Source organism: Eucyclogobius newberryi, unplaced genomic scaffold (assembly GCF_026437365.1).
Source record: "Eucyclogobius newberryi isolate DKJ021-1_F unplaced genomic scaffold, fEucNew1.0.hap1 SCAF_19, whole genome shotgun sequence".
NCBI classification, from domain to species: domain Eukaryota; kingdom Metazoa; phylum Chordata; class Actinopteri; order Gobiiformes; family Gobiidae; genus Eucyclogobius; species Eucyclogobius newberryi.
This window is the reverse complement of record NW_027315823.1, coordinates 30,392,452-30,417,575: the sequence shown is the minus strand read 5'-3', so window position 1 is coordinate 30,417,575 and position 25,124 is coordinate 30,392,452. Positions and strand designations below refer to the sequence as shown.

Below are 25,124 nucleotides of genomic sequence, written 5' to 3'. Positions count from 1 at the left end.
CTAATTCGAAGTATTGGGAATTGGCTCCGTAGTTTCCATCTGCAAACCATTTCTATCGACTTTATCCACTAGAGCATCTTCATATTCGCCAGGAGGCGCTAACGGTTGACTTTTGACTTTGAAAACATCCCATCTTTCTGACACCAAGTGTTTGTTGAAGAGCAGCGCAGCCAGGAAGGAAAAAAACAAGATAGCTGCCACCGCAGACAACATGAAGATGGTTCTGACCGGAGCGCACTGGACGTACACGCCGTCCTCTGCAGTGCATCCTGGGAAATGTAGGACAGGCTTCAAACCAAACAACGCCTCTCCAAATAGTAACCGCAATGGAAAGCCAAAGAGCAATCCCATAATAGCACCGTAACCATTGGAAAGCTTGAAAAACAGAGCGCAGATGAGCTGAGGGAAGATGACGATGTAAGCAATTTCACTGCCGAGAAACCAAAACAGAATAATACTGCTTCCAAACGTGGTGAGAGAGGTGCCAATCAAACCAAAGATCACCACGGAGACACGGATCACCCACTGGATTTCTCTGTCTGATGCCTGCTGACAGAAAGAAAATGTGTTATTTATTTTACAAGATTATTGAGATAGCATAAAAATAATTATCTGCTGTTAAAAATACATACAAAATAAAATGAAATAACTAATCCATTGGTTATTATTTATATCTTCAAGAATAATGAGAAACAAAAAACACTGGATAGTAGTTGGTAGAGTAGTTAAAATGTCTTTCACCCTGGAGAGACTCAGACACAGAACACGGGAAAGATCGTTTAGCAAGCTTTATTACAATGGTTATTTGGCGCTCAGACCCCGGCGGAAGACATAGCGATTATGGGCACTCCATAATCTAATTGAATTAGATGTTTCCCCCCAGGACCTGGAGACTGGTGGTGGTAGATATGGAGAGATAGTAGAGAGGATGAGAGGAGGAGGGGAGGTGGTGGGTCGCAGTACGGTTTCAAGCGGCTGAGCCATCTGCCTGAGGGCTTAAATGCGACCGCCTGTGCGCTGATTGGGAGCAGAGGAGGTGCGCCGTGCCCGGGGAGGAGTGACTTGAGCGCGATGATTGAGTATGGGGAGCAGGTGCGAGGAGCGATGACGCAGGAGTCTCCTGTCCTTAGACCCTCCTTCTCGGCCAGGAAAAACGACAAAAAACCTCCTTGAGAAAAATAGAAACCTGGAGGAGCTCCGTGTGAAGGACAGAGAGGCGGACGCCCGCTTGAGTGCGTTGATGGAGCTGGGGAGAAGTGCCCTGCCATTGTGGTCGACGCAGATGGAGTTAGGTCTTCCAGGTGAACTTATGCAGGCTTCATATGACAGCATTTGAGGATTTTTAGTAAACAAAAACATTGCTAAGATTTTCTATTTGGTTGAATGGTTACTTCCTGGTTCACGCAGATGTGACATGCCCATATGTATTTCCATAACCATACTGGGCAAAGCTTATCTTAATTACATAATAGTGAAAATTAGATTAAGAAACATAAATGATAATACCTTTTGTTCTTTAAATAAATGTCTAAACTGTTGGAAAATTGTGTTCCTTGTGCATAAATTCTACATTTTGGATAGAATTTTCTGTGTTGATGTTAGATGAACTACTGCTTCCTGTAATTTGATAGCCTCCTTTTCTTTTCCCTGCTACTTGAGTGATGTAAAACTATGATAAACATTAACCACAAGGACTTTTTCATTGGTCAAGTAGTGATTAGAGAAACATGAAAACCTGATGAAAAAAAATCAACTTAATCTCAATAATAATTGTAATGTATCCATAGCCCTGAGAAGCATGTCTTACATGACAAATGTTATGCATTATTTGTATGGGTATCACCCTTTAAACTTGCTCTTTGGTGCCTTTAAAAAATATACATATTTATAGTAAATTGCGTTCCTGTTTCCCCCGGGACTACCTGTGTTTTGGTGTCATCTACTGGCTGCTGACCGGATTATATACAGCATAAGATAAATATTTTAATGCATTTCAAGCTGGCCTCTCACTTCTTGGTCTCAGAATGCAGTTGTACAGATCGTGGTTACGGTAGATAGGAGAAATGCTCAGTCCGGAGAGGGTTTATGGACTTAAAAACAGCAGACAATATTCTCAAAGCCACGTCACTGATCGCGAGAACATCAGTTATGGTAAAAGGGATGGGAAAGGACAGATCTCGTGTTTATTTGAAGTAGAGCACTAATAAAACTAAACAAAACATTGTGAATGTATTCCTCTCTCACACACTGGACATAACCAGTGCAAACAATACAGAGCTCACAATAAAGATAGATGGATGAGATGAGGCAGGGCCGGCCCGTGGCATAAACAACCTAAGTAGATGTTTGTGAGCTTAACAAACTCTCCTGTGCTTTGCTTTAAACAGGCAGCAGGAAAACTGCACCCTTTAAAACGATGACGTGCTACCGCTCACCACAAAACGCACTGTGCAGAGGCCATCGAGTGCCACAAGCTCCACCAGTTTAGATTGAATGACAGAATAGACTCACGTGATACAGTACAGTACAGTACTGTGTGTGATACACAGTACTGTGTGTGATACACAGTACTGTGATACATTTGGTAACATTTGGTGCACGTAGTACAGCAGTGGCACAAATCATTGTTTTGCAATGAAACAGCGTTAGGGGTTTCTCAAAAATAGTAGATAGAGTAATTCATTGATAATAATGTCACATCTAAAATGTACACGATTACAGAAACATTATGTGGGATTTTTGTTCAACATTTTAAAAATCATGTAAATGCTGATGTTTAAGTGTCTGCTCTGTTAGAGACCCTGAGTCACCTTTTGTCCCAGGGCCGCTCCTCATTCCTTAATTATAATTTTGCATTGGATTTAGATAGTGCCTCAAGTCTATATTTTATTATCTTCTATCTGTATCTTTATAATTAATGCCATTTTGTGGGCCACAACCAAAATCTTGTCCAGGGCCATCAAATGCCTAGAGCCCTGGGATGAGGAGAGCGGAGGAGGACCGGTGCAGAATGGCACATTTCTGATAAAAACAGATTCCGGCCCAATCAGCTGCCAGTGTGCTGCCTCCTCATGTGTTACACAGTACTGCATTTCCCATCATGCATCTACGCTTTGTAGTCCATTAAGGAGCTGCAGTTGCTTATCCCCTCCTGCACTGCCTTACAAGGCGCCTTAAGCCACCGTGATCTCATAACATTACATTACCAGGGCCATTACATGTAGGAAGTAATCAAAACAAAAAAAATTCAAGTTGACTGCATAATATCTCCCTTTAAGCTGCATTCTTAACCTGTGGCCGTAGTATCTTCTTGTATATGTTTGCAGTGAAGATAGAGGCCGCAGACAGGAGAAAGGAGTCTGCGGAGGACATGACGGCAGCAGCCACACAGCCGATGCCCAGTACGGACACGTACGGAGGGGTCAGGTGCTGCAGCACCAAGGGCAGGATCTGAGCCACCTCCCCGCGGGCCAGCGGAGAGGGCAGGCCATAAGACGTCTGGTTCCAGTCTGAGGGCAGAAGAACAAAAAATAGGTTGTGTTGATGTATCATCACCTCAAGTTTGTTTTGTTTTTTCCGAGTTTTTAAACGTGAAGCCCTAAATGAATTGGACCTGGTTTAGTTGGTCCTGGTCTGATCGTAGTCCTGCCCTGCGCTGACAACTCCTCCTCTGCTTCCTCCTGACATTCTCAAAGGTATTGAGCATTACTTTTGCTTATCTATCAATTAAAACATAGCTAGCGCAATGTACACGTCTCTTTCCCGCGCATTGCACCGCTGATCCAGCACTGTCCGTGCACACATGTAGAATACACAAATCCCCTGTGATAACAACAGTTCAGACTATCCCACTTTTCCCCCCTGCCATAATTGTTTGACCCACTTCACCTGTGTGTGCCGCTTTATTCCAGACCGGTGTTACCTGTGAGCCTCGTGTGTGGTGTTGGAGGTGTGCCTGTGCTAAATGCTACAAAAACACACACATAGACACCACCTTTTTTCACTGTTCAATAAATTCATTGAAATTACATCAGAGACTCCGGACCTCAGTGATTTCTTCTCCTCAAGTCACTTTCCTTCTAACCGAGGATAGGGATATCTAGCTGTGGGGGGGCTGTGACTTTCCTGAAGTCCACAATCATCTCCATTGTCTTCTGGGCGTTTTTACCGCTGTCTCCCTCCTGTAGACAGACTCATCCCTGTCCGAGATGAGCCCGATCCACAAACAGGATCCTGGGATAGGTTCCCAGGGAGTCCAGATGCTTCAAGATGAAGTAAAGTGCCAGGTTGATGGCGTCGTCCACAGACCTGTTGGCTCTGTAGGGGAACTGCAGGGGGTCCAGCAGGGGGGAGGTGAAGGACTTGAGGTGGGGGAGGACCAGGCGCTCAATGACTTCATGACTACAGACGTCAGTGGCACAGGTCTGTAGTCATTAGGTCTGATTATAAGAATCGTATTAAACGTCAAGACCTAAATAACCAAAACAAACTAATGTAAAAGTAGTGGATCAGAGCAGGGCACAAGACACTCAGTTCCAATGCCCCCATTTTACGACAAGTTAAATTTGATATTGAATTAATAGAGTACCCAAAATGCAATTTAGGACAAATCATGTAAGTGTGCTGCTACAATTATTATTTTACAATTTAAAAAAAATATTAAATGGAAAGAGTATTAGTATTATGTAACAGGTAAATCAATTTGTATTTGTAACTTATTACATTTATGGTGTGAATATTCTATTTAATACAGATGGGGAAAATAAAATTCAAAATCAGTTTTTGTTGTAATACAATAAATTAATATGTAATTTAAAGAAAAATAATCTCAAAAATGTATTAATTTAACTTTTAAATAGTTCATGGCAAATTCCAACGCAATCAACTGTAAAATGAGTGTATGGCATCATCTAGAATCACTGTAAAAACCACCAATGCACCCATATGTGATTCCGAGAGGACATTGTGCCATCTGGTGGTTGTAAAGTTGTTTGCATTTCAACAATCCCATTCTGGATGAGCCACACTCTTGGGAAGAATACTTTGAAAATACTGAATATGTTCATATTTATTGTATAATGTATTCCGATACATCGTCCAACCAGAGTACTGTATTCTGAATAGTAGAATACTTAGTCGTGCAATGATATGTTGAGTGTTGGGAGGTAACTAAACACATGTAATGTATTCAGAATTCTAATTTTGAGTAACTGTATTCAGGTACAGTTACTCTGTCTTTTGGAGGTGTTCAAACTACAGAATCACAGGACTACATTGTGGCAGCCCGGTGCAACGCTCCGCTCTTTTTTCACACTTTTTTCACACTTATTGTGCTTTATCTTTTGTATTTTGTACATTTTTTTCTACTTTATTTGTGCGATCGGGACACGCGCTGGAAACGCTTTGATTCAACTTGTTTCGACTTTGTTCGGCTGGATTATTGAGTGTTTTTCGTCGTGTCGTCGTGATGTGCGCTGGCTCCGAGCCAGCCCCCCCGCGCTGGCCCTCCGCGCCCCCCGGCCACCGGCGCCGTACGGAACGCGTTTATACAAAGGAGGAACTCATGAAACTGCGGAGAACCATCGTCTTACCCAGATATCGTCACGTTATCCCGGCGGACATGCTCATTTTTCCCCTCCATCCCTTTTAGGGAAATGGGAGGTTTTGTCTATAGGAGTTTTTGTTTATAAGAGTTCTTCTATTGAGAGTGTTTTTTAAACTTCCTATATTCTGTGATCCGTCCTTTTCCTCTGTATCTGCTGCGTTGTATCAATGAAATTTCCCCATGTGTGGACAATAAAGGATTATCTTATCTTAAATTTAAGATTCAAACTGAACTGAAATAGTCCAAGTGCAATTTTTCCTTCTCTAATTTGTGATAAAGTTTCTCTTATCTTTCAAATAAATGCAGAACAACATAAACACTGTTTTAATCCTATGTGGTGTTTTCACTTTAAAACATAGTTCAAATCAATATGAAAGTATTCTAAATATTGAGAAAATTCAAAACATTTGAACCCAGGTTTCTAATATTCCGTACCTAAATACCATTTCAATATATTCTTTCTGGTTGTACACTGCTTATGTTATAGTGTAAACATGCAACCTAAATGATTATAGAAGGAAAAATGTTCTGTTTCTCACTAATATTGTGCAGTTCGTGGGACTTTAGCGATTTAGGTTTCTATGTTTTCGTTTAGTTACTCGGTAGTTTCGGCCTCTGACGTCTGATTTACTGATTATAATTGGAAATGAGCTCTGCACAGAGAAAAATCAGATTTTAAATCTCTTTAGGTAAATATAAAGAGGAGTAAAGCTGGTGTAGGTCTGATTGAGCTTTTGTTGGGTGTGGACAATTTCTCTTTAAAAGCTTAAGCTAATTTAACTAAAAATAAGTTTTAGGGATTGTAATAAAGTAGAAAAGTTCAGGCAGAATCCATATAAAAGTCCTACTAACTTTATTTGATTTTTAGAGGATTTTTTGTTTGTATACACTGATTTATCCAGAATGTTTGATTTGACTTGAAATAAGAGTCGACTAGTCACAATTAGACAAATAATCGTCACAGCTTCATTACTGTACCAGAATACAGTTAGCCGAAATTTTTGGCACATGTATTACTGTACTTTTCGGACAATAAGCAGTTACTTTTTTCCCACGCTTTGAACCTATACGGCAGAGGACAGTTTAGAACCTGCCATATTGAAATGATGTCTGTTTGCCGTAACCCGACCGACCCGGTATAAAACTAGCCGACTGAAAAAAAAATATCAGCATTTTGTTAAAAACACACAAAATTATATTATTTTTCAAATATTTTGCCGACTCACCGACCGGTCTTTCCTAAAGCGCTGTGTAGAATAATTTTATAGTGCTGGTAAACCTATCTTTCATCCCAAGGGACAAATAACGCATTGCGCAACGCATATGGGTCTTCATTTTCGGTCCTATGCTTCTGTATTATACAACCCATGTAGGAGGGAATCTATATAGTCTTTTCCTTGTTAATTTGGCTCTGTCAGCGCCACTGGCCTCGCCACCACTCATGTCGTTCTGCGTCATGGTGTGGCTTAATTTAAATTTGACTTGCGCTTTGCATTCTGGGAGGGAAACACACCCAGCAGCGTCATCACAACAAACATGGTGGTGCCCGAGCATGTTCCCCCCTCTCGCCTTCGCTACCAAAATAAAGGATAGCGGCGTACAAAAGGTCGATTGAAATATTTTAAAATCGTGAGATTTAGTCTCCCGATCGGGTTGATCGAGACGTTTTCCGTCATTGACTGTTGAAGCCTGACCTCTGGCGGTCACTCCGAGTCAAAAAATTGCTAAATTTTGATCTTTTTTTTTGCCTTCAAAGTAAAAAAAAATAAGAATTTACCTGCCGACCGACTTGAAAAATGTTAGGTCGGGTTACAGCAAACAGACAATTTATTTGGGGCAGCCTCACGATCAAAAGACAACATGTGTGTCACTAGCATGGACCATTTTTCTGTGTGAATATCTCATGTTACAACGTAACAGTCACTCGATAAGCACAAGCTCAGGAGCAGATGAACATGACATGAAGACACAGACACAGGTAAATCAGCTCACACAGAGTAATCAAGAACAGAGGGGACAGTAGTGTCTGATGTGTTCTCTGTTTGTTAAGCATCAAAACACTGTGTGTTTTATTACAATCCAACTCATATTCACTGGTATCAGTCTAATTAGACCCACAGCACAGCGGACTGCACGTACACCGCAAGAACCCCGGTTCAAAAGACAACTGGCGCATCACTAACGTTTACATATTTATGTGTAAATATCTCATGTTACAACAAGGGCAGTTTATTGACAGGTATCCGCATATGAACAATTTCTATTTTCTTCGTAAATTTTGCGCGCGCTGCTTTTATTAAGCGCTGTATAGCCCGAAAAGTACGGAAATGCAGAACTAAATCACTTTGGCGATAGAGCTCCCTCTGCAGCCCTCTTTTGAAAATAGTCAGAGAACAGACACAAACATCTTTCTGACTTTCTTTATCGTAAGAATATAAGTATAATCACACAGAATCACACTTTCCTGTGATTCTCTTTGAGGGTTTCCTTTTTTACCCCACTGGGTCTTTTGAGTTTTTCCTTGCTGGGAAGGACGATCTAAGAATAAGAATCCATTTGCTTGTTTCCTTAGGCTGCATGTTTTTTATTGAGCAATGAATGCCTGTTTCATTGTTCGATTTCTGTTTCTGTTGGATAAACAAAAAAAAAATCTGAGGGCCTGCCAGACGACTGCTGCTGTTGGGATTTTGGGCTTTACAGAAAAACACTGAATTGAGTTCCCAGACATACCTGTAGAGGCTGCTGCAGCCCCGATGAGCATAGGTGGGATTCCAAACAGTGGAATTAAACCGGCCGCAAAGGCACAGGAAATTTTAGCCGCTCGAATCGAAGACATCGCTAATGTCCGTTGGTGGAAGCACTGGTATGCCAAACCGCCCAGACACTAGGAGGAGAAAAGACCATGATTTTTCGTTTGTTAAACCTTTGAAATTGATAAACTGTAACAGCAGTTTATTTCAAATTATTCGCGCTTCAGTACAATAGAGTACTACTATAGAGCTCCTGCATGCACATGGCTAAATTTGCTGAAGACTTCATGATGGCAGTGAAGATATGGCAGTAATGAATGGCATCGAGCCTGAAGTTTAGCTTTTTTGGCTTTAAATTAAACCGTAAATAACAAAACATTTTAAAAACGAATTAGATTAAACATTAGCAACATACTTGAGTCTGGTTTTAAATAGAATAGATTGCATGGATTGAGCCCTTAATATCACTTTCTACCTTAAAGGAATAATGGAGGATTTTTCGCCGATTTGAGAACTCAAGTGGATGTGCGCATGCGCAGTCCCCCCGTGCGGAAGCACACAACAACTGCTACACGTGCGTTTGTTTATTAGCTCGACGTGTCACATCTCTCGTCTCCGTAGATTTCCGTCTCTTCTGAGCCAGCTCAAACTGTCTTTCTCTGTCTTAATTTTGTCCTGTACACTGAGGGAACTATATTATAATAGATCCATGCGCTTAGACACACACCGGCATATCAACCACGCATGCGCAGCCATGGAAACGTGCTGCTATGCTGGGGACGAGCCAACGAGGCTGCAGCTGTGCAGTAGGTGCATCCTATGATTGACATGTGAATCAACTACTCGGCTGTCCACGCCACGATGAAAGATTTGGCGCCAAAAAATCCTCTATAATTCCTTTAATATTGTAAGTGTTCCTGAAAATGTTTATAAGGCATACTATTATAAAATCCTGTATGTATAATGTTTACTGATATTGATGATCAAAAGGATGTGATATTGATGAAATTGTGAAAATGTGTTGTAAATTTCTCCTGTAAAACTTTGACGATCCCGTACAAGGTTCTGTGGATGATTTGTACATCCTGGTGCGCAACAGTAATCCACAATCTCTTAAACGTTTGTTAATTACAGCTGACGCGATTAGTTTCTATAAGAGTTTCCTGCCGCCATCTCTGCCAGTGCGGAGTTTGCATGTTAGGATTGTGTGACAAAAGCGGCAGAAGCTCAATTGAAAGAATTAAGGCATATCGAAAAGTTAAAGTATTCATTTTTAATTGTAGTTCCTCTTCTACTGTCTTCTACCACGGCCTATATCATTACTTCAAAAACAGTAAGTAAGGGGACTTGGTCACAGTGACTCAATCCCACCCTGGATCCATTCTGTCCAATTGGGCATTGGGTCTTCTTCTTTCTACTACTGGTAGATTTAATTCGTAAAATCATGAAATAATAATATTTCTACTAGTTTAACTTAATTTTTTTGTTTTGTTTCTTTTGACTCACCACAACAAGGAGGTTATCGATTTTGATTCCAATTTGCCCCAGAGCAACCTCTCCAATCCAGGGAGCGTAGCCTGAATTGTTGAATAGAGTCTGACTGATGCTGACGGTGTGAGGGTTGGTCAGGACGAATGGAACCCAAATCCACTGCAGAGACCAAGGGTAAAATACAAAGCCATTTCAACTGTTTGAGTAACACAAAACATTATGGCTACAGAAGTTCATCTGGATAGTATCGACTCTCAAACCTTCTACTTTCTACTGTCTACCCCAGGTTTAAATTTACAGTAACCAAGACCCAATATAGCCAGAGATAAATCCAGAAATAATAAATAAAGCAATGGCTAGCTTGTTTGGAACACTCTTCTTTGTTCAAGACTTCAAACCTCCTAAATTGGAAAAGGTAATATTTTCTCTAAAAAAAACTGTAATGCAGGTAAACTGAGACAAGGCAATAATCTGGCATTTTGAATATGTGTTTTTGATTCTAATAAGTATAAATTGTTTGGTTAGGGCAGTGGGGAATTCAGTTACTACTCTATTCAATAACAAAAATGCTGTCATCGGAAATACAGTTAATTGCCTTCTGTTCATTCTGTTGAGAATGATTTGTGCTTTTTCTGCCACTTAAAACCTGGAGGAAATGCACTTTTCTAAATGGATACAAAGTGTCGCAAAACATTCATAATTAAATATATTAGGTCTATACTTTGATGAAGGTTAATTTTGACAGCAATTGAACAATAATTGTGAATTCAATAATGAACCGATTGTGACCATATTAATATGTTTTGAGAATTAAGCAGCCCTAGCAGTACATTTGAACTGTTTCGACAATAGTATTCCAAAACAGATTTATTAGCATAGGATTATCCCAAAACTTGCAATGCAACTATTTTAGCAATAGGTTGCAAGTTGGATAATCTCTGCTCTGATATTCTCTTTGTGACTATGAAGGGAATGCCTCAAGGTTCTGTTTTAGCCCCACACCTAATTGAATTTAATTATTGATGTTGGCATGGTTTTACTGTTAGGGAGTAAAATGCACACTTTCTTACAACTCTTAAAAATAGGGATAATTTATGTTCATTCATGGCAGCTTTCAGTTTGTTTATGAAATGTGCCATATAAAGCCATAGGGTGAGTGTTAGAAATAAAGCCCTGTCTTAGATACGCTGCCCTAGAAGCAACTATGCTGGTATGCTGCACTACCTTCTGCTTCTGACTACTTTTCCTATAAACACTTGTCAGTATTAATCCACCTTTAGTCCGTCACATTTTCGCTTGTTCACATTACCTTTGTGGCAGTGTTACTGTTCCAGATGCTGCTGCTGCTGCTGCTGCTCAAGTGATGACTTAACAGTATATGCCCCACCCCATCTCACGACCCTGACCTGTGGACCTGGACGCTCTTCAACTGTGGCTAGATGCTCCGCATCTGCCTGGATGAACTCTCCCTATTCTAGATGAGCCACCCTCTCTTGACTATTTCCAGCTCCACAGTCTATCTGCAAATGGATGTACGTCAGTCCTGAATCACCTGCAGCCTGTCCGTCCATGGGAGTAGGATCTCTCAAATTCTTCCTCTACTTTTTCCTACAAGGTTTTTTGTAGTTTTTCCTTGCAGAGAAGGAGGGTCTAAGGACAGGGGAGGCATTTTCTGAGCCTGTGTGCTAGTGAAAATGATTGAATGAAAAGTTAGTGAGTAAGGCTGAGCAAAATAATATGTCTGTTTGCCGTAACCTGACCGACCCGGTATAAATCTAGCCAACTGAAAAAAAAGTCAGCTTTTTGTTGAAGAAACGTCAAATTCTTTTATTTTTCTATTATTTTGCCAACTCACCGACCAGTATCGCACTGTAAAGACTATCTTTCATCCCAAAGGACTGATGACGCATTGCGCAAAGCATATGCATCTTCATTGTCGGTCCTCCACATGCTTCTGTAATGTTACAGAACGCGCAAGGACGGAATTAGTATTGCCTTGTTCAAACTGGTTTACCTCTGTCAGCGCCACTGAACTAACCGTAGTTGATGTCACTTTCTATCATGGTGTGCTTGGTTTAAATTTGGTTTACGCAATGCATTCTGGGATTGAAAAACGCCCAGCAGCGTCATCACAACAAACATGGCGGCGCCCGTGTCCCCCGCATGTCCCCCCCGCTTGCCTTCGCTACCGAAATAAAGGATAACGACTTACAAAAGGTCGATTGAAATATCTTAAAATCGTGAGATTTAGTCTCCCGATCGAATTGATCGAGACGTTTTTCGTCATTGACTGTTGAAGCCTGACCCCTGGCGGTCACTTCGAGTCAAAAAATAGCAAAATTTTGATCTTTTTTTTTTGCCTTCAAAGTAAAAAAAATAAGAATTTGCCTACCGACCGACCCACTTGAAAAATGTTGACTCGGGTTACAGCAAACAGACAATTTATTTGGGGCAGCCTAAGTTCATAACATTTATTGACTCACCATACTGACAAATATGAGGAGGAGCTGAATGACGTCCGTGTAAGCCACAGAGTAGAGGCCTCCCAACAGAGTGTACACGATCACCACAGCAGCCGAGATCCAGATACTCAGGGAGTAGGATATGTCCAACACCACGCTCATCGTCAAACCTAAACATAGTTTATTCTACTATTATTATCCAAATTACTTATTTGAAGGCTCTGTTCATCGTATTCCTGTACTGACATATGGTCATGGTTGATATAAAAAAAAAAAAAGGGCCAACAAATGACTGATGGAAGACCTCCTTCAAGACTGTTGGAAGACCATTTCAGGTGACGACCTCTTGAAGCTCATCAAGAGAATGCCAAGAGTGTGCGAAGCAGTAATCAAAGCTAAAGGTGGCTACTTTGAAGAACCTAGAATATAACACGTATTTTCAGTTGTTTCACACTTTTTTTAAGTATATAATTCCACATGTGTTAATTCATAGTTTTGATGCCTTCAGTTTGAATCTACAATTTTCATAGTCATGAAAATAAAGACAACTCTGTCTCCAAACTTTTGGTCTGTACTTGTGATTCAGTAGCAGTCAGAAATAAAAGAGGGCGGGGCAGAATAAGGTGAATATAATGCTACACTTTAACCATGTTATATTGTTACATACTCATTCAAAACATGTTTGGAACTATGTTTTGTTTTAATCTTGGTGTAATCAGTAATCGTAAATATTTAGTGAGCAAGCTCTAATGCAGGGGGGTCAAACATCCGGCCCCCAAAACATTTCTAATTTATATCAAAGATGTTTTTCCGATATAGTGTTTTTATCGCTACATCTACAAGTCCCATAGTCCTTTGCAGAGGAAGTGCAGAGGACTGAGTGTTGACACACTCAAAATTTGACAGACTTGAGCAGAGGTCTGATTAAGGAAGGACGTTAGAGCTGCTCTAAAAGTGGCGCTAATGTGGAGCTAACAACAAGAAAACAAACTTCTGTGTCAACAGCTCTGTGAAGAAAGCAGACAGTGCAAACCTGAACAGATCAGGAGCTAAGTAAGTTGGTAGGCAAATGTTTTGGAAGGAGTGAGTGACAATTGCAGAACGTAAGGACATTGAAAGTAATCGGGAGCCGATAGCACTGGAGAATTCAGTCAGGAAAAACATACGGAAGCTAATGAAGAGCAAACAGTGGAACCACAGAGGGGTGCACGTTGGAGTTTGGAGCCAAGCTTCTGAAATTGCTGATATATACCGCAGATGCAATGTCTACAGGGGACATTTGCATTTGTTAAGACTACTCAAAACCCCCAAAAGACAGGAACAACAACGGGGCAAAAGATCTGACTCAGATTGCCATATATGGCAATAAATAAATTACATACTAATGGATGTGCGAGTTGCAGGTTGGGGAGGGCAGGTCGAGTGTTGACTGAGGCGTTAGACTAGTATAAGAAGGCTTCTGGGTAATAGAGGTGTGGTACGAAGACAGCAGTTGAAGTAATAAATAACTCAATTTAATGACTGATGCACCTACACCTTGGAACCCTGTAACACCTGTTTCGTTTTCTAAATTAAAGGAAGGTAAGGCACGTTTGGGTGAGGGGGGATGATGACGCGTGCCTGGGGTTATGACGCGGTCTTGCAGCCACCGCCCGTCTGTTTGGAGATTCGCAGAAAGGAGATAGTCTGTAATATAGCTAAACACTGCGGGAATCAATCAAAAAACACTCTGGGTACTTATATGAAGCACAAATAGCGATGTAAGAAGGTTAAAAGCTCTGAAAAGTCGATTTTGCATGTTATGGGACCTTTAAATTTGACCTAACAAGTGAAGAGGAGTAATACTAAGCTGCCAGCGCAGATGATGGTGCAGTTCTACTCCTCCATCACTGTGTGGTACGCTGGAGCCACAGCCAGGGACAAACAGAGACTACAGCGCAACTCTGTGGGACCTCTCCAGGACTTTGAGACAAGCAGGTCGGATGACACCCTTCTCACCCTGGAAACTATTCGAGCCACTCCCCTTTGGTCCATCCGGACCAAAACCTCCCGCCACAAGAACAGTTTTTCCCTCTATCGTTGGACTCATGAACACTTCTTAAACACCTGTCACTTTAAATATACTTTAATCAATCACCCACTGCACTGTTCACTTTCTGCACTACATCTGTAAATTTAACTGTACATTTTGTTTACATAGTAAGCCTATTTTTATTTTTATCATATGGTAGATTTAAATAGATTTTCTTTCATGCATGCCCGTTTTGATTTTATATGCTTCATTATTGTTCACTGTTGTATGTTGCACCGAATCACCAAAGCAAGTTTCTATGTTTGTGAATTTTGTTAATTGACAATGGTAATGAACCCTTCCTGATTCTGATTCTGTTTCAAATCATCAACCCTTATTTTTTGAGATAATGAAAGCTACTAAATAATAAAAACACTTCTGCTGAAGTATTAAATAGGGTTCCATTTTTTTAATCCAACAACTGTTTTGGAGTTAGATATAGCACTGTGCAGGGGTGAGAGTGCATCTCCACAGGTGCAGCCACAGCATCCCTACATCCACATCTATATGCAGACTATATTTTGTCATGATAGTATAATTCACATGTTAAGTTACTATTTTCGCTTTTTCTTTTACCAACACTTTTTTTTTATGTAGCTAAAAGTCAATTGTATCATCTTTTAATACTTGAAACAATTCCAAGTAACCACTAGTCCCTGTACCCCTGTTTGGGAAACACTGCCATAGACCATGTGGTGGGCATCATATTCTCCTGAGGGCCACACTGGGATATCTACATGTTGTGGATGCCCTTTTTCCTTTATGGCTACAGTTATTTACCTGTGTTACCCTGAATCACTGAAACTGCATTCTTCGTTTTTATCATTGTAGAAACAGATTCAGTTAGTAAAAAAACAAAAAAACAATCCACAATGTTTCAACTTTCATTTCAAATTCTGAAATTCTAAAAATGAATAAGAATACAGCCCACTCCCAGAGCTGGTACCAGTGCAGTCTGAGCTCATTTACAGCCACAGTCAGCTCCTTTCAGATGCGTCTGTCCTCCATGGGACACAATGTGGAGTTAGTTTAGACTTGTTTTTGTTGGGTATAATTATCATGCTTCTATTGTGTTGAAACGCGAACAATAGAGGAGTTTGTTTGAGGTTGTGCACGACTGTTTTACGAGTTGAGGAAGTGGCGTGACTCGCTTTGGCTGTTAATGCCATTTGTTTTTTTTCCTCATGTTTTTGTTTCCTTTTGAATTACAGTTTATAATATATTTTATTAAAACTGACTGTTGTGAACCAGATGTTGATTGTGAAATGTTGTGTATTGGGATGAAAATCCAGTCAATTCCTCTTAAAAATCTAGCCCTAAAAAATTTACATAAATTACTGTATTTTTCGGACTTTAAGGCAACGCTTTGAACCCTGTGGTCATTATAACGGTGCGTCTAATTTATAGATTTTTACTGTCAAACGGCCACCAGAGGGCACTCTAGCAGGAAGCGCAAGCGTTTGGCACGCTGTAGAAGAAGACGTCAGTGGAAGCACTGTCCAAGGGATACATCATGTTTGCTAAAGTTAAAGCTTCAAAAGGCTGTGTGTTTTATTACAATCAGACTTATATTCACAGAGAAATTAGTTTAAAGGATTAATTGAATCTAGACGCGGCAGAATACAAAGACACATGCGATTATGGCGATCTGCAGTTTAGAAATGAGTCCAACTAGTAATGTAGCGCAGTGGACCTCAGGTGCGCCACGAGACCCCTGGTTCAAAAGACGCATCACTACAGTGATTATGTATGTGTAAATCTCTCATGTTAGAACATGGGCACCTGCGGTTTATTGTCAGGTGCGGCCTGTATATGTACAAGTTCTATTTTCTTCATAAATAGTGTGTGCACGGCTTTTATTCAGGAGCACTATATAGTCTGAAAAGTACATTAACAAGAAAATACATTCATTATTTAAAAATTGTTTTCAAAATACTGGGATAAAAATTACTTGCAGAGTTGTGCTTTAAAATGAAAACCCATGATATCTTACCCAGGCCGATGAGCGTGGTTGCCATCCACAACATGTCGACCAGCATGGAAGTCAGACACAGTGGAACGGTCACAAAGTTACCATATTTCAGGTGGAGCGGGTCCATCATGGTCAGGCACTTCATCTCCCTCATCGGCTTCACGAACACAAAAGCACCTGATTCAAGTAAAAAGACAAACCGAAGTATGCAATAGGCTTTTGTAGATGTGTAATCTTTCATTGGTTTGTGCATGAAGCCCACAAACAGCTCCTCTCCTCCTCTCAGTTCCCTCTGTATCTCTCTCTCTCCTCCTCCCAGTTCCCTCTGTATCTCCTCTCCTCCTCCCAGCTCCCTCTCTCTCTCCTCCTCTCATCTCCCTCTGTATCTCCTCTCCTCCTCCCAGCTCCCTCTCTCTCTCCTCCTCTCATCTCCCTCTGTATCTCCTCTCCTCCTCCCAGCTCCCTCTCTCTCTCCTCCTCTCATCTCCCTCTGTATCTCCTCTCCTCCTCCCAGCTCCCTCTCTCTCTCTCCTCCTCTCATCTCCCTCTGTATCTCCTCTCCTCCTCCCAGCTCTCTCTCTCCTCCTCCTCTCAGCTCCCTCTGTATCTCCTCTCCTCCTCCCAGCTCCCTCTATCTCCTCCTCCTCTCAGTTCCCTCTGTATATCCTCTCCTCCTCTCAGCTCCCTCTGTATATCCTCTCCTCCAATAGCTCCCTGTCTCTCCTTTCCTCCTCTCACCTCCCTCTGTCTCTTTCTCTCTCTCCTCCTCCTCTCAGCTCAGCACAGAGAGACAGACCGCTCCACTCCTCTGCTGCCCTATGTATGCAGATATTAACCCCACGGTGGCGCTGGCTGTCTGTCTGTTGCTGAAAACATGTCCATTGCTCGTAATATGTAAGAAACGCCTCGCGCCGCCCTGGCACAGCTCTTTGCTCCTCTAAACGGGCGTGCCCCCCATCTCCATTAGACTATTTCCAACTCTCTAGTCAGGTATTACGATCAGACACAAAGTGCGTGCTCTTGAATGCTTTGAGGGGCTTGTCCATTTTATCATCTTTTAAAACTTGAAACCGGCTGTCTATTTGCGCGCTTGTATGCTCAACCTGGTGGTTCTACTAGAAGGAAGGGGTGCAGTGGACAGCAGGTGGCAAATCATTTTGCACATCAACTAGTGATGCAATATGCACATTTTAATACCAGCCTGAGAAAACCGCAACCCGTGGAGCCAGATTTCCCCCAACCTTTTTCAAAATAGCCCAGTTGTGGATGCTCATTTGCACACGCAACTTCAACAAACATCTCACACAACTCCTGTTTGGGTTGGTGTAGACAGCTTTTTGATGCTGGTTACGTACCCACGATGAAGGAGGAAGAGTAGGACGTGAGAAACAGCAGAGCTCCAACCAGGCCTAAAGACGGAGTATACACCATCTCCGCCAGGCCAAGGATAAACGCTCCTCCGATCCATGTTGCTGCAAACAAATAAGAAAGGAGCTTAAGGGCCTATATTATGCTTTTCATTTTGCCTATCTACGTTATTATGTTAGAATCTTCTTATCTTGGAAACTTCTTCACACTTAGATATCGAAGAGATTCCATTTGCCATTTAAAGAGTTCCATCCCATCAATAGTTTTTCCGTAAATTGTTTTTGATTGTCAAATAAATTGGGCCAATGGTTCCAAATACAGAGGGGAGACCAGACACATCCCTGCCTGACCGCCCTTTCCAGAGTCAGTGGACCTGTCAGATGACCATTGATTTTAATTCTTGATGTTAGGGACCTAAAGAACCCCAATATTTTTTTCTATAATCAAAATCGCAGATTTAAAATGTGTTTAGCACTTTAAATAAATATGGCCAACTAACCGAATCAAAAGCCTTATCAGCATCCAAACTAATTATTACAGCTTTGTTTTGTTGTTTGTGTATATGATTTATTATGTGTAAGGATCGTCTTTTGTTGCCTTGTGTTTGTAGTTTGTTAATGAATCCCGTTTGATCATTGTGGATTAAGTTTGAGAGTATTTGTTCCATTGTTTTGGACATAATTGTCGTGTGTATACGATAGTACACATTCAGAATAGAAATAGGTCCATATGATGGTCCTTCCCTTCTTTTGGTGTGCGAGATATGATGGCGTCTTTCCAACTAAGAAAGGACTTTTAAAGCGTTATACCACTCTGATGAAGTCATCGCTCCCCGGAGATTTATTGTTCCTTAATCTTTTGATTGCGCCTTGTGTTTCCAAAATTGGTATTTCAGCTCATAATTTATTATTTCTGACATAAGAGGCAAATTGAGGGTGTCAAGAAAGAAATTTGTATCGTCTTGAATTTATTTAAAGTTTTTTTTTAAAGGATTAAAGGATTAAAATGCTGATCGAATTTGGTCTTGTTAAAGTAAGATTACCTTATTTTCCGAACTATAAGTCGCACCGGAGTATAAGTCGCGCCAGCCAAAAAATGCATAATAAAATAAAAAACATATAAGTCACACTGGAGTATGAAATGCAGTTGCAAGTGTGAAAATAAATAATATCACAGGTCGCTCCGGAGTATAAGTATATAAGTATTAATTAGTCCAGCATAGAGGTGAATTTAGCCAGGACCCTTCTGAAGTCCAGAGCACAGCCCAGGACGGAGCTGGAATTCTTAATGACTTTGTCCAGCTTCCTCCTCTCCTTCTCTGTGATGCTGCTGCTCCAGCAGGCCACGCCTACAGGAGCTGATGCCACCACAGAGTCGTAGAAGGTATTAGAAGGGTTTCTCCGGAGAGCTGGTTCTCCACCCGGAGACAGCAGGGGGTGACAACGGACACTTTAAATGCCCCAAAAATGAAAGCGTGACTCGGTGTAGCATGGCTAGCGTGGGTCGGAGTAGCTGATGTCAGTGTTGCACTATTAGCTGCCGTGGGTCGGAGTAGCGTAGTTAGCGTTATTTAGCAAGTAGCATAGTTAGTGAGTAGCATAGATGGCATGAGTCGGAGTAGCATGGCTAGTGTGGGAGTAGCAGAATTAGCTGCTGTGGGTTGGAGTAGCGTAATTATCATGGGTCGGAGTAGCATAGTTAGCGTGATCGAAGTGTGGTCTAACGTACCTGTCATGGTGAATATCCCCAGAATAAAGTTAATGCTGCGGTTTCCCAGTAAAACCACTTCCATTTCTCCAGCTGATCTTTTCCGCGCCTCTTGCTTGGACTTGAATGAAGCCCAGATCCCCGTGCCAAGAATCAACAGGTAGAACAAAACTATCACCACAACTCCAGCTACGTTCACTGCCATGATGCGTCTGTAAGTGGAACAGACATGCACTGTATAACTAAAGGTTTAAAGATAGACAGATAGAGAGAGAGAAACTTTGACTTTACCAAAACATTTATTAAATCTTCATTCAAGCAGAATCAGTCACATGAAAAATACCCCCAAACCTCCGACAGCCCAGATCTAACAACAACATTGAAATTACTTAAAGGCGATTTGAGAACGCAGGCGGAAGTGTGCATGTGCACTCCCCCGTGCGGACTGATACAACACACACGTGCGTTTGTTTAATAGCGCGACGGATCGCATCGCATCTCTCGTCTCCCGTAGATTTCCGTCTCTTCTGAGACAGCTCGAACTGTCTTCCTCCGTCTTAATTTTGTCCTGTACACTGAGGGAACTATATTATGATCAATGCGCTTAGACACGCGGAAACGTGCTGCTCTCCCCCCAAATGACTAAAAAAAAAAAGTCCCGCATCACATAAAATTTTGATAAAACGATAGAAGTCGCCTGTCGCGCATGTTTGTTTACTCAATCCACATGGTCCACGGGCCCTACGGCACATCCCATTCAACCCAAATTGTGAGATGACCGCATTGAGATAGTTTCAAAAGGATGCTCTGGTGAGAAACTAATGTTTCTTGTCAAAATGGTAATTGGCAATTGCCTGCATTTAGACCTTAGACGTGCTGTCAGAGTGACAGAAACAGAACACGCGCTTCCGTCTCAGTGAGAATCTCACGTCTTCTGTGATTGGCCGAAACCTCATGCAGGGTTTGTGTTGGTCCTTCTTCCGGGCGGTGCGTAGGCACGTTACTAGAGCCAAATCTCTTGATCATTTTCTGCACCCACGCACGCACCCCCCGCGCTCCGCCCGCACCCGCCGCCTAATGTTGGCCTGATGCCCGTTGCTGATAGAGTTTTTTAGCATTTCAAAAAATTACTGCCACAACGATGTATTGAAGCTTCAAAGCAACAAAAAGACGAAATATAGGTTCTTTTCAGCTTCAACCCATTTTGAGATGATCCCTAAAGGTGACATGAAATAAATAAATAAATAATAAATAATAGATTCAATAGCCTATATTTGACAGAAAAGTTTATTTTATTTGATATTTAATATGTATATATATTTTCTTTTTTTCACGCCAATGATCGTGGGCCGGCCCTCCGCTACTTGCCTGGATTCGAATATGGCCCTCGGAGGGAAATAATTGCCCACCCCTGCCCTAAGGCATATTTGATAATAATAAGTGTTGTGCAACACCCATAACATAATAGTTATAAAATAGCTCCCATATCTTAGTCCCCGCTCACAAACCCGGAAATGCAGTCGGCTTAGTTTGAGATTCGCGGCCACCCTCGTAAAGAGCAATCTGCCTCCCCCGCCCAACCAATGAAGTAGTCTCAGCGTGAGCGTGCGTTCCCCGCCCGCCCCGTGATGTATCATGGAGATGGTGTAAACAGAGGTCGAGGCGTGCGCCGGTACACGGCGCATGACACAGCGGCACATGTCAGCAGCAGCGTTGGAACATAAGAAGTGGCGTTTAAAGCTAACTGTGCCTAAATAGCCACGGTTCCTCTCGAGCGCTTTTAGTTTTGAACTTTGTCAGAGTTATTGTTCCAGATTTTAGCTGCATAAAACTGAAACGCAGATTCCCCATGTTTAGTCCTGACTATGGGCACCAGCAGGAGGCTGGTTCCTCCGAATGATGTTAAATCAAGAGGAACCAAGTAATGATTTTTATTATGACTATACGTCCCAGCAACGCTGAGACCCATGGGAGATACCAGCTGAAAGGCGAGGGGGGATAAGTGGTGAGGTTTGTCGGGCGTTTTTTGTTGGTGTAGCTGGAGTCAGTGAAGAGTTCATCATTGTTGATATCAGAACTCTTGATCTGGTTTTATTGGGCATGAGTGAAACAATCTTAATGCCTGATTGGATGGACAATGGATGGTTGGGGAGGCCTGGGTGAGAGTGGAGATGGGAAGGAGAGTGAGGATTCTGTAGTGGAAATAGATGTTCTAGAGGGGACCCAGGGCTGCTCTGAGGGCAGGGGCAACGGCAGAGATGCTGCCGGGCCTGTCACAGATGGGTCCAAGGCCTTTGATGAGGGCCCTGAAGGAAAAAACTGAAATGACTCCTACACTGGCAGTGGTGAAGATTGTTGCGGCGCTGCTGCTGATGAGTCCTTTGCTGGAGGCAGTGGAGGTGATTGTGGAGCAGCTGGAGTGAATCCTTTGCTGTGAGTGGTGGAGTGGCTGCTAATAAATCCTTTGGTGGAGGCTGTGGTTGTGGTGCTGTTGATGTTGAAAGAATTCTTCTCTTATTCCTCTCTTCTTTAACTATCTGCTCAGGACACTGCCCAGAGCGTGGAGCAGGTTCTCTGTCCGCTCCCTCACTAGAGGGTGACTAGAGTCACTCTGGTTTAGGTTGAAAGTAGCAGTTTTTCTTGTAAAAAAATGTGGACTTCTTACCACTGGATGACACTGGAATTGAATCGTGGAGTCCTTTTTCAGAATCAAAAGAAAATATCCGTGCTTGTAGCTCATGAATTTCCTATTGATATTTCCAACTGCGTTCAGAAGAGTCCGTTTTCCATATTCCCACGAACGTGTCTCAGATATCTTGTTAAAACTGTAAAAAAAGACAATTTAAATCCTTGGTCTTTTTTGAAGACAAAAACAAAAAAATTAAAGCCGCAAGCGGCATCCAACGGCCCTCGCGGGCCGCCGGCCTTCCGACTCTGCGCTTTCGACTTGATAAAGATGGCGCCCTTATTGTGTTGAATTAAAAAAAGAACTTGACAGACGGCGACACATTGGACATGGCAAATCCAGTGCAAATGAACACAAATGTCGGTCAAATGTGCGGGTCCGCCACACAGAGACCATGACACTTGGAATAAAAATATGGATAAGTTTTGATGCCGCGCTTGTTTAGATGATTTTCCCCAAATATGAGCTTGATCGAGCTATTGCCCTTAGAGAAGTTGGTTAAAGTGTGAAGCGCAAATGTGAACATTTCAGAGATTTCGCTGTTTTCCCATTTCTGACATATATTTGCGGGTCCGCCGCACAGAGACCGTAGCACTTGGAATAAAAATATGGATAACTTTGATGCCGCGCTTGTGTAGATGATATTTCCCAAAGTAAAGCTTGATCGAGCTATTGCCCACGGAGGAGTTTGTTAAAGTGTGAAGCGTAAATGTGAACATTTCATAGATTTAGCGTTTTTCCCATTTGTGACAGTATATTTACAGCTCCACGGCACAGAGACCGTAGCACTTAAAATCAAAATATGGATAAGTTTTGATGCCCCGCTTGTGTAGATGATTTTACCCGAATATGAACTTGATCGAGCTATCGCCCTAGGAGGAGTTCGTTAAAGTGTGAAGCGTAAAAATGTGGTCATTTTAGAGATTTCGCTGTTTTCCAGTTTGTGACATATATTTGCGGGTCCGCCACACAAAGACGGTAGCACTTAGAATATAAATATGGATAAGTTTTGATGGCCCGCTTGTGTAGATGATATTCTCCAAATATGAACTTGATCGGACAATCGCCCTAGGAGGAGTTTGTTAAAGTGTGAAGCGTAAAAATGTGGTGATTTGAGCGATTCTACAATTTTCCCATAAGGATAACATGGGATGTTTCTGTCATCGCTACGGTTACGCCGTACAAAATATGACTTTGGCTCTCATATTTTTATGATCAGGATGGCAAATTAGAATTTTGTGCGAAATATCATGTCATTTGGAAAAACTCTATTGTTTATAGGCCACTCTGAAGGCCAAATAGTCAGAATTCTGGGAAACGTTTGCGGCTCCGTCGCACAGAGACCGTAAAAGCTATTCTTAAAATTTTGATAACTTTAGATGCCCCACTTGTCTAGAGAACGTACACCGATTTTGAGGTTGGTGGGCAAAACGCACTAGGAGGAGTTCGTTAAAGTGTGAAACATAAAAATGTGGTAATTTGAGAGATTTTGCGGTTTTCCCATAGGGATAAAATGGGATGTTTCTGTCATCGCTACGACTACGCCGTAAAAATTAAGGCATTTGTCTGATTGGCTTTTTTGATCGCGACGCCAAAATAGAATTTTGGGTAAAGTTTAGAAAATTTTGGTAAAACTAATTTTTGACCTTCAATGTTAATTTAAAGGTCATTCTGTAGGGGGCGCTATCGCGCCCATTTCAATTTTGTCATCATAAACTGGTCCAAACTAGAAAGTTGAACAACTGATTCAAATTTGGTCCTAATCGGACTTCTTTTGATCAAATGGGAACAATTTTTAGATCTGCAATATCCCAAAATAAGTTGTCCAACTTTGCGGCTGCGCCGCACACAGACCGTAAAAGGTATCTCAAAAAATTGGATAACTTTAGATGCCCCACTTGTCCAGAGGACGTCCGCCGATTTTGAAGTTGGTGGGCAAAACGCCCTAGGAGGAGTTCGTCAAAGTTTGACGTGAACAAAATGGCTAACACAGCGTGTTTTCATTTTCAAAGGAAGATGGCGGGCATAGGGTAATTCTGGGGGCGTGGCCACAATAATATTTGTTTTTTGTCCTCACGAGAGGAATGCGTGTTCCGAATTTCGTAGCTCTACGACAAAGTTGACCTCGGGGCGTCTCCCATAGGCGCAATGTATTTTGACTTTTGTCGGTGGCGCTGTCGCGCCATTTTTTAACGAAAAAAAAAATGGCCCAGAAAAAACAAAATTTTTCGCCGATTTTGAATTTTGGGTAAAGTTTGGTGAGTTTTTGAGCATGTTCAGGGGGTCAAATTAGAGATCAAAGCGCTGAAGAAGAACAAGAAAAATTAAAGCCGCAAGCGGCATCCAACGGCCCTCGCGGGCCGCCGGCCTTCCGACTCTGCTCTCTGCATTTTACAGAGTTGGCGCTAACGCAATTGTCTAAGAACTAAGACAGTGACACATTGGACATGTACAATGCTGTGCTTAACCAGTGCAAATGAAGACAAATATCGGTCAAATGTGCAGCTCCAGCGCACAGAGACCGTGACACTTGTACACACTTGTGTAGATGATTCTCCCCAAATATGAACTTGATCGGATAATCGCCCTAGGAGGAGTTTGTTAAAGTGTGAAGTGTAAAAATGTGGTCATTTTAGAGATTTTGCGGCTTCCCCATAGGGATAACATTGGATGTTTCTGTCATCGCTACGGCTACGCTTTACCAAATATGACTTTGGCTCCCATACTTTTATTTTGGGAATGGCAAATGAGAATTGTGTGCAAAATGTCATGTCATTTGGAAAAACTCTTGTTTATAGGCCACTCTGAAGGCCAAATAGTCCAAATTCTGCGAAAAGTTTGCGGCTCAGCTGCACAGAGACCGTAAATGTTATCCATAAAATTTGAATAACTTTAGATGCCCCACTTGTCTAGAGGAGGTACACCAATTTTGAGATCGGTGGGCCAAACGCACTAGGAGGAGTTTGTTAAAGTGTGAAGCGTAAATGTGAACATTTCAAGGATTTGGCGTTT

At 41.8% G+C, this 25,124-nt stretch overlaps 1 protein-coding gene across 1 annotated transcript; it reads right to left on the bottom strand.

Moving 5' to 3' along the window:
• LOC140366247 (high-affinity choline transporter 1-like) lies at positions 1 to 19,652 on the bottom strand. The gene is made up of 8 exons (XM_072452914.1): positions 19,448 to 19,652; positions 17,707 to 17,823; positions 16,373 to 16,528; positions 12,330 to 12,478; positions 9,862 to 10,005; positions 8,336 to 8,489; positions 3,292 to 3,509; positions 1 to 546 (listed from the first exon to the last, which is right to left on the bottom strand). The coding sequence occupies exons 1-8, from the start codon at positions 19,629 to 19,631 to the stop codon at positions 1 to 3; spliced, it is 1,668 nt and encodes a 555-aa protein (XP_072309015.1). The 5' UTR covers positions 19,632 to 19,652.
• Between the last annotated feature and the right edge of the window lie 5,472 nt (positions 19,653 to 25,124).

Bases quoted from the DNA above. Each gene is read 5' to 3' on its own strand.
- LOC140366247 (XM_072452914.1), bottom strand. From the start codon at position 19,631: ATGGCAGTGAACGTAGCTGGAGTTGTGGTGATAGTTTTGTTCTACCTG. The intron at 17,824-19,447 runs GTACGTTAGACC...ATTTGTTTGCAG, and splicing joins GGGGATATTCACCATGACAG to CAACATGGATCGGAGGAGCG. The intron at 16,529-17,706 runs GTACGTAACCAG...TACTTGAATCAG, and splicing joins CTCTTCCTCCTTCATCGTGG to GTGCTTTTGTGTTCGTGAAG.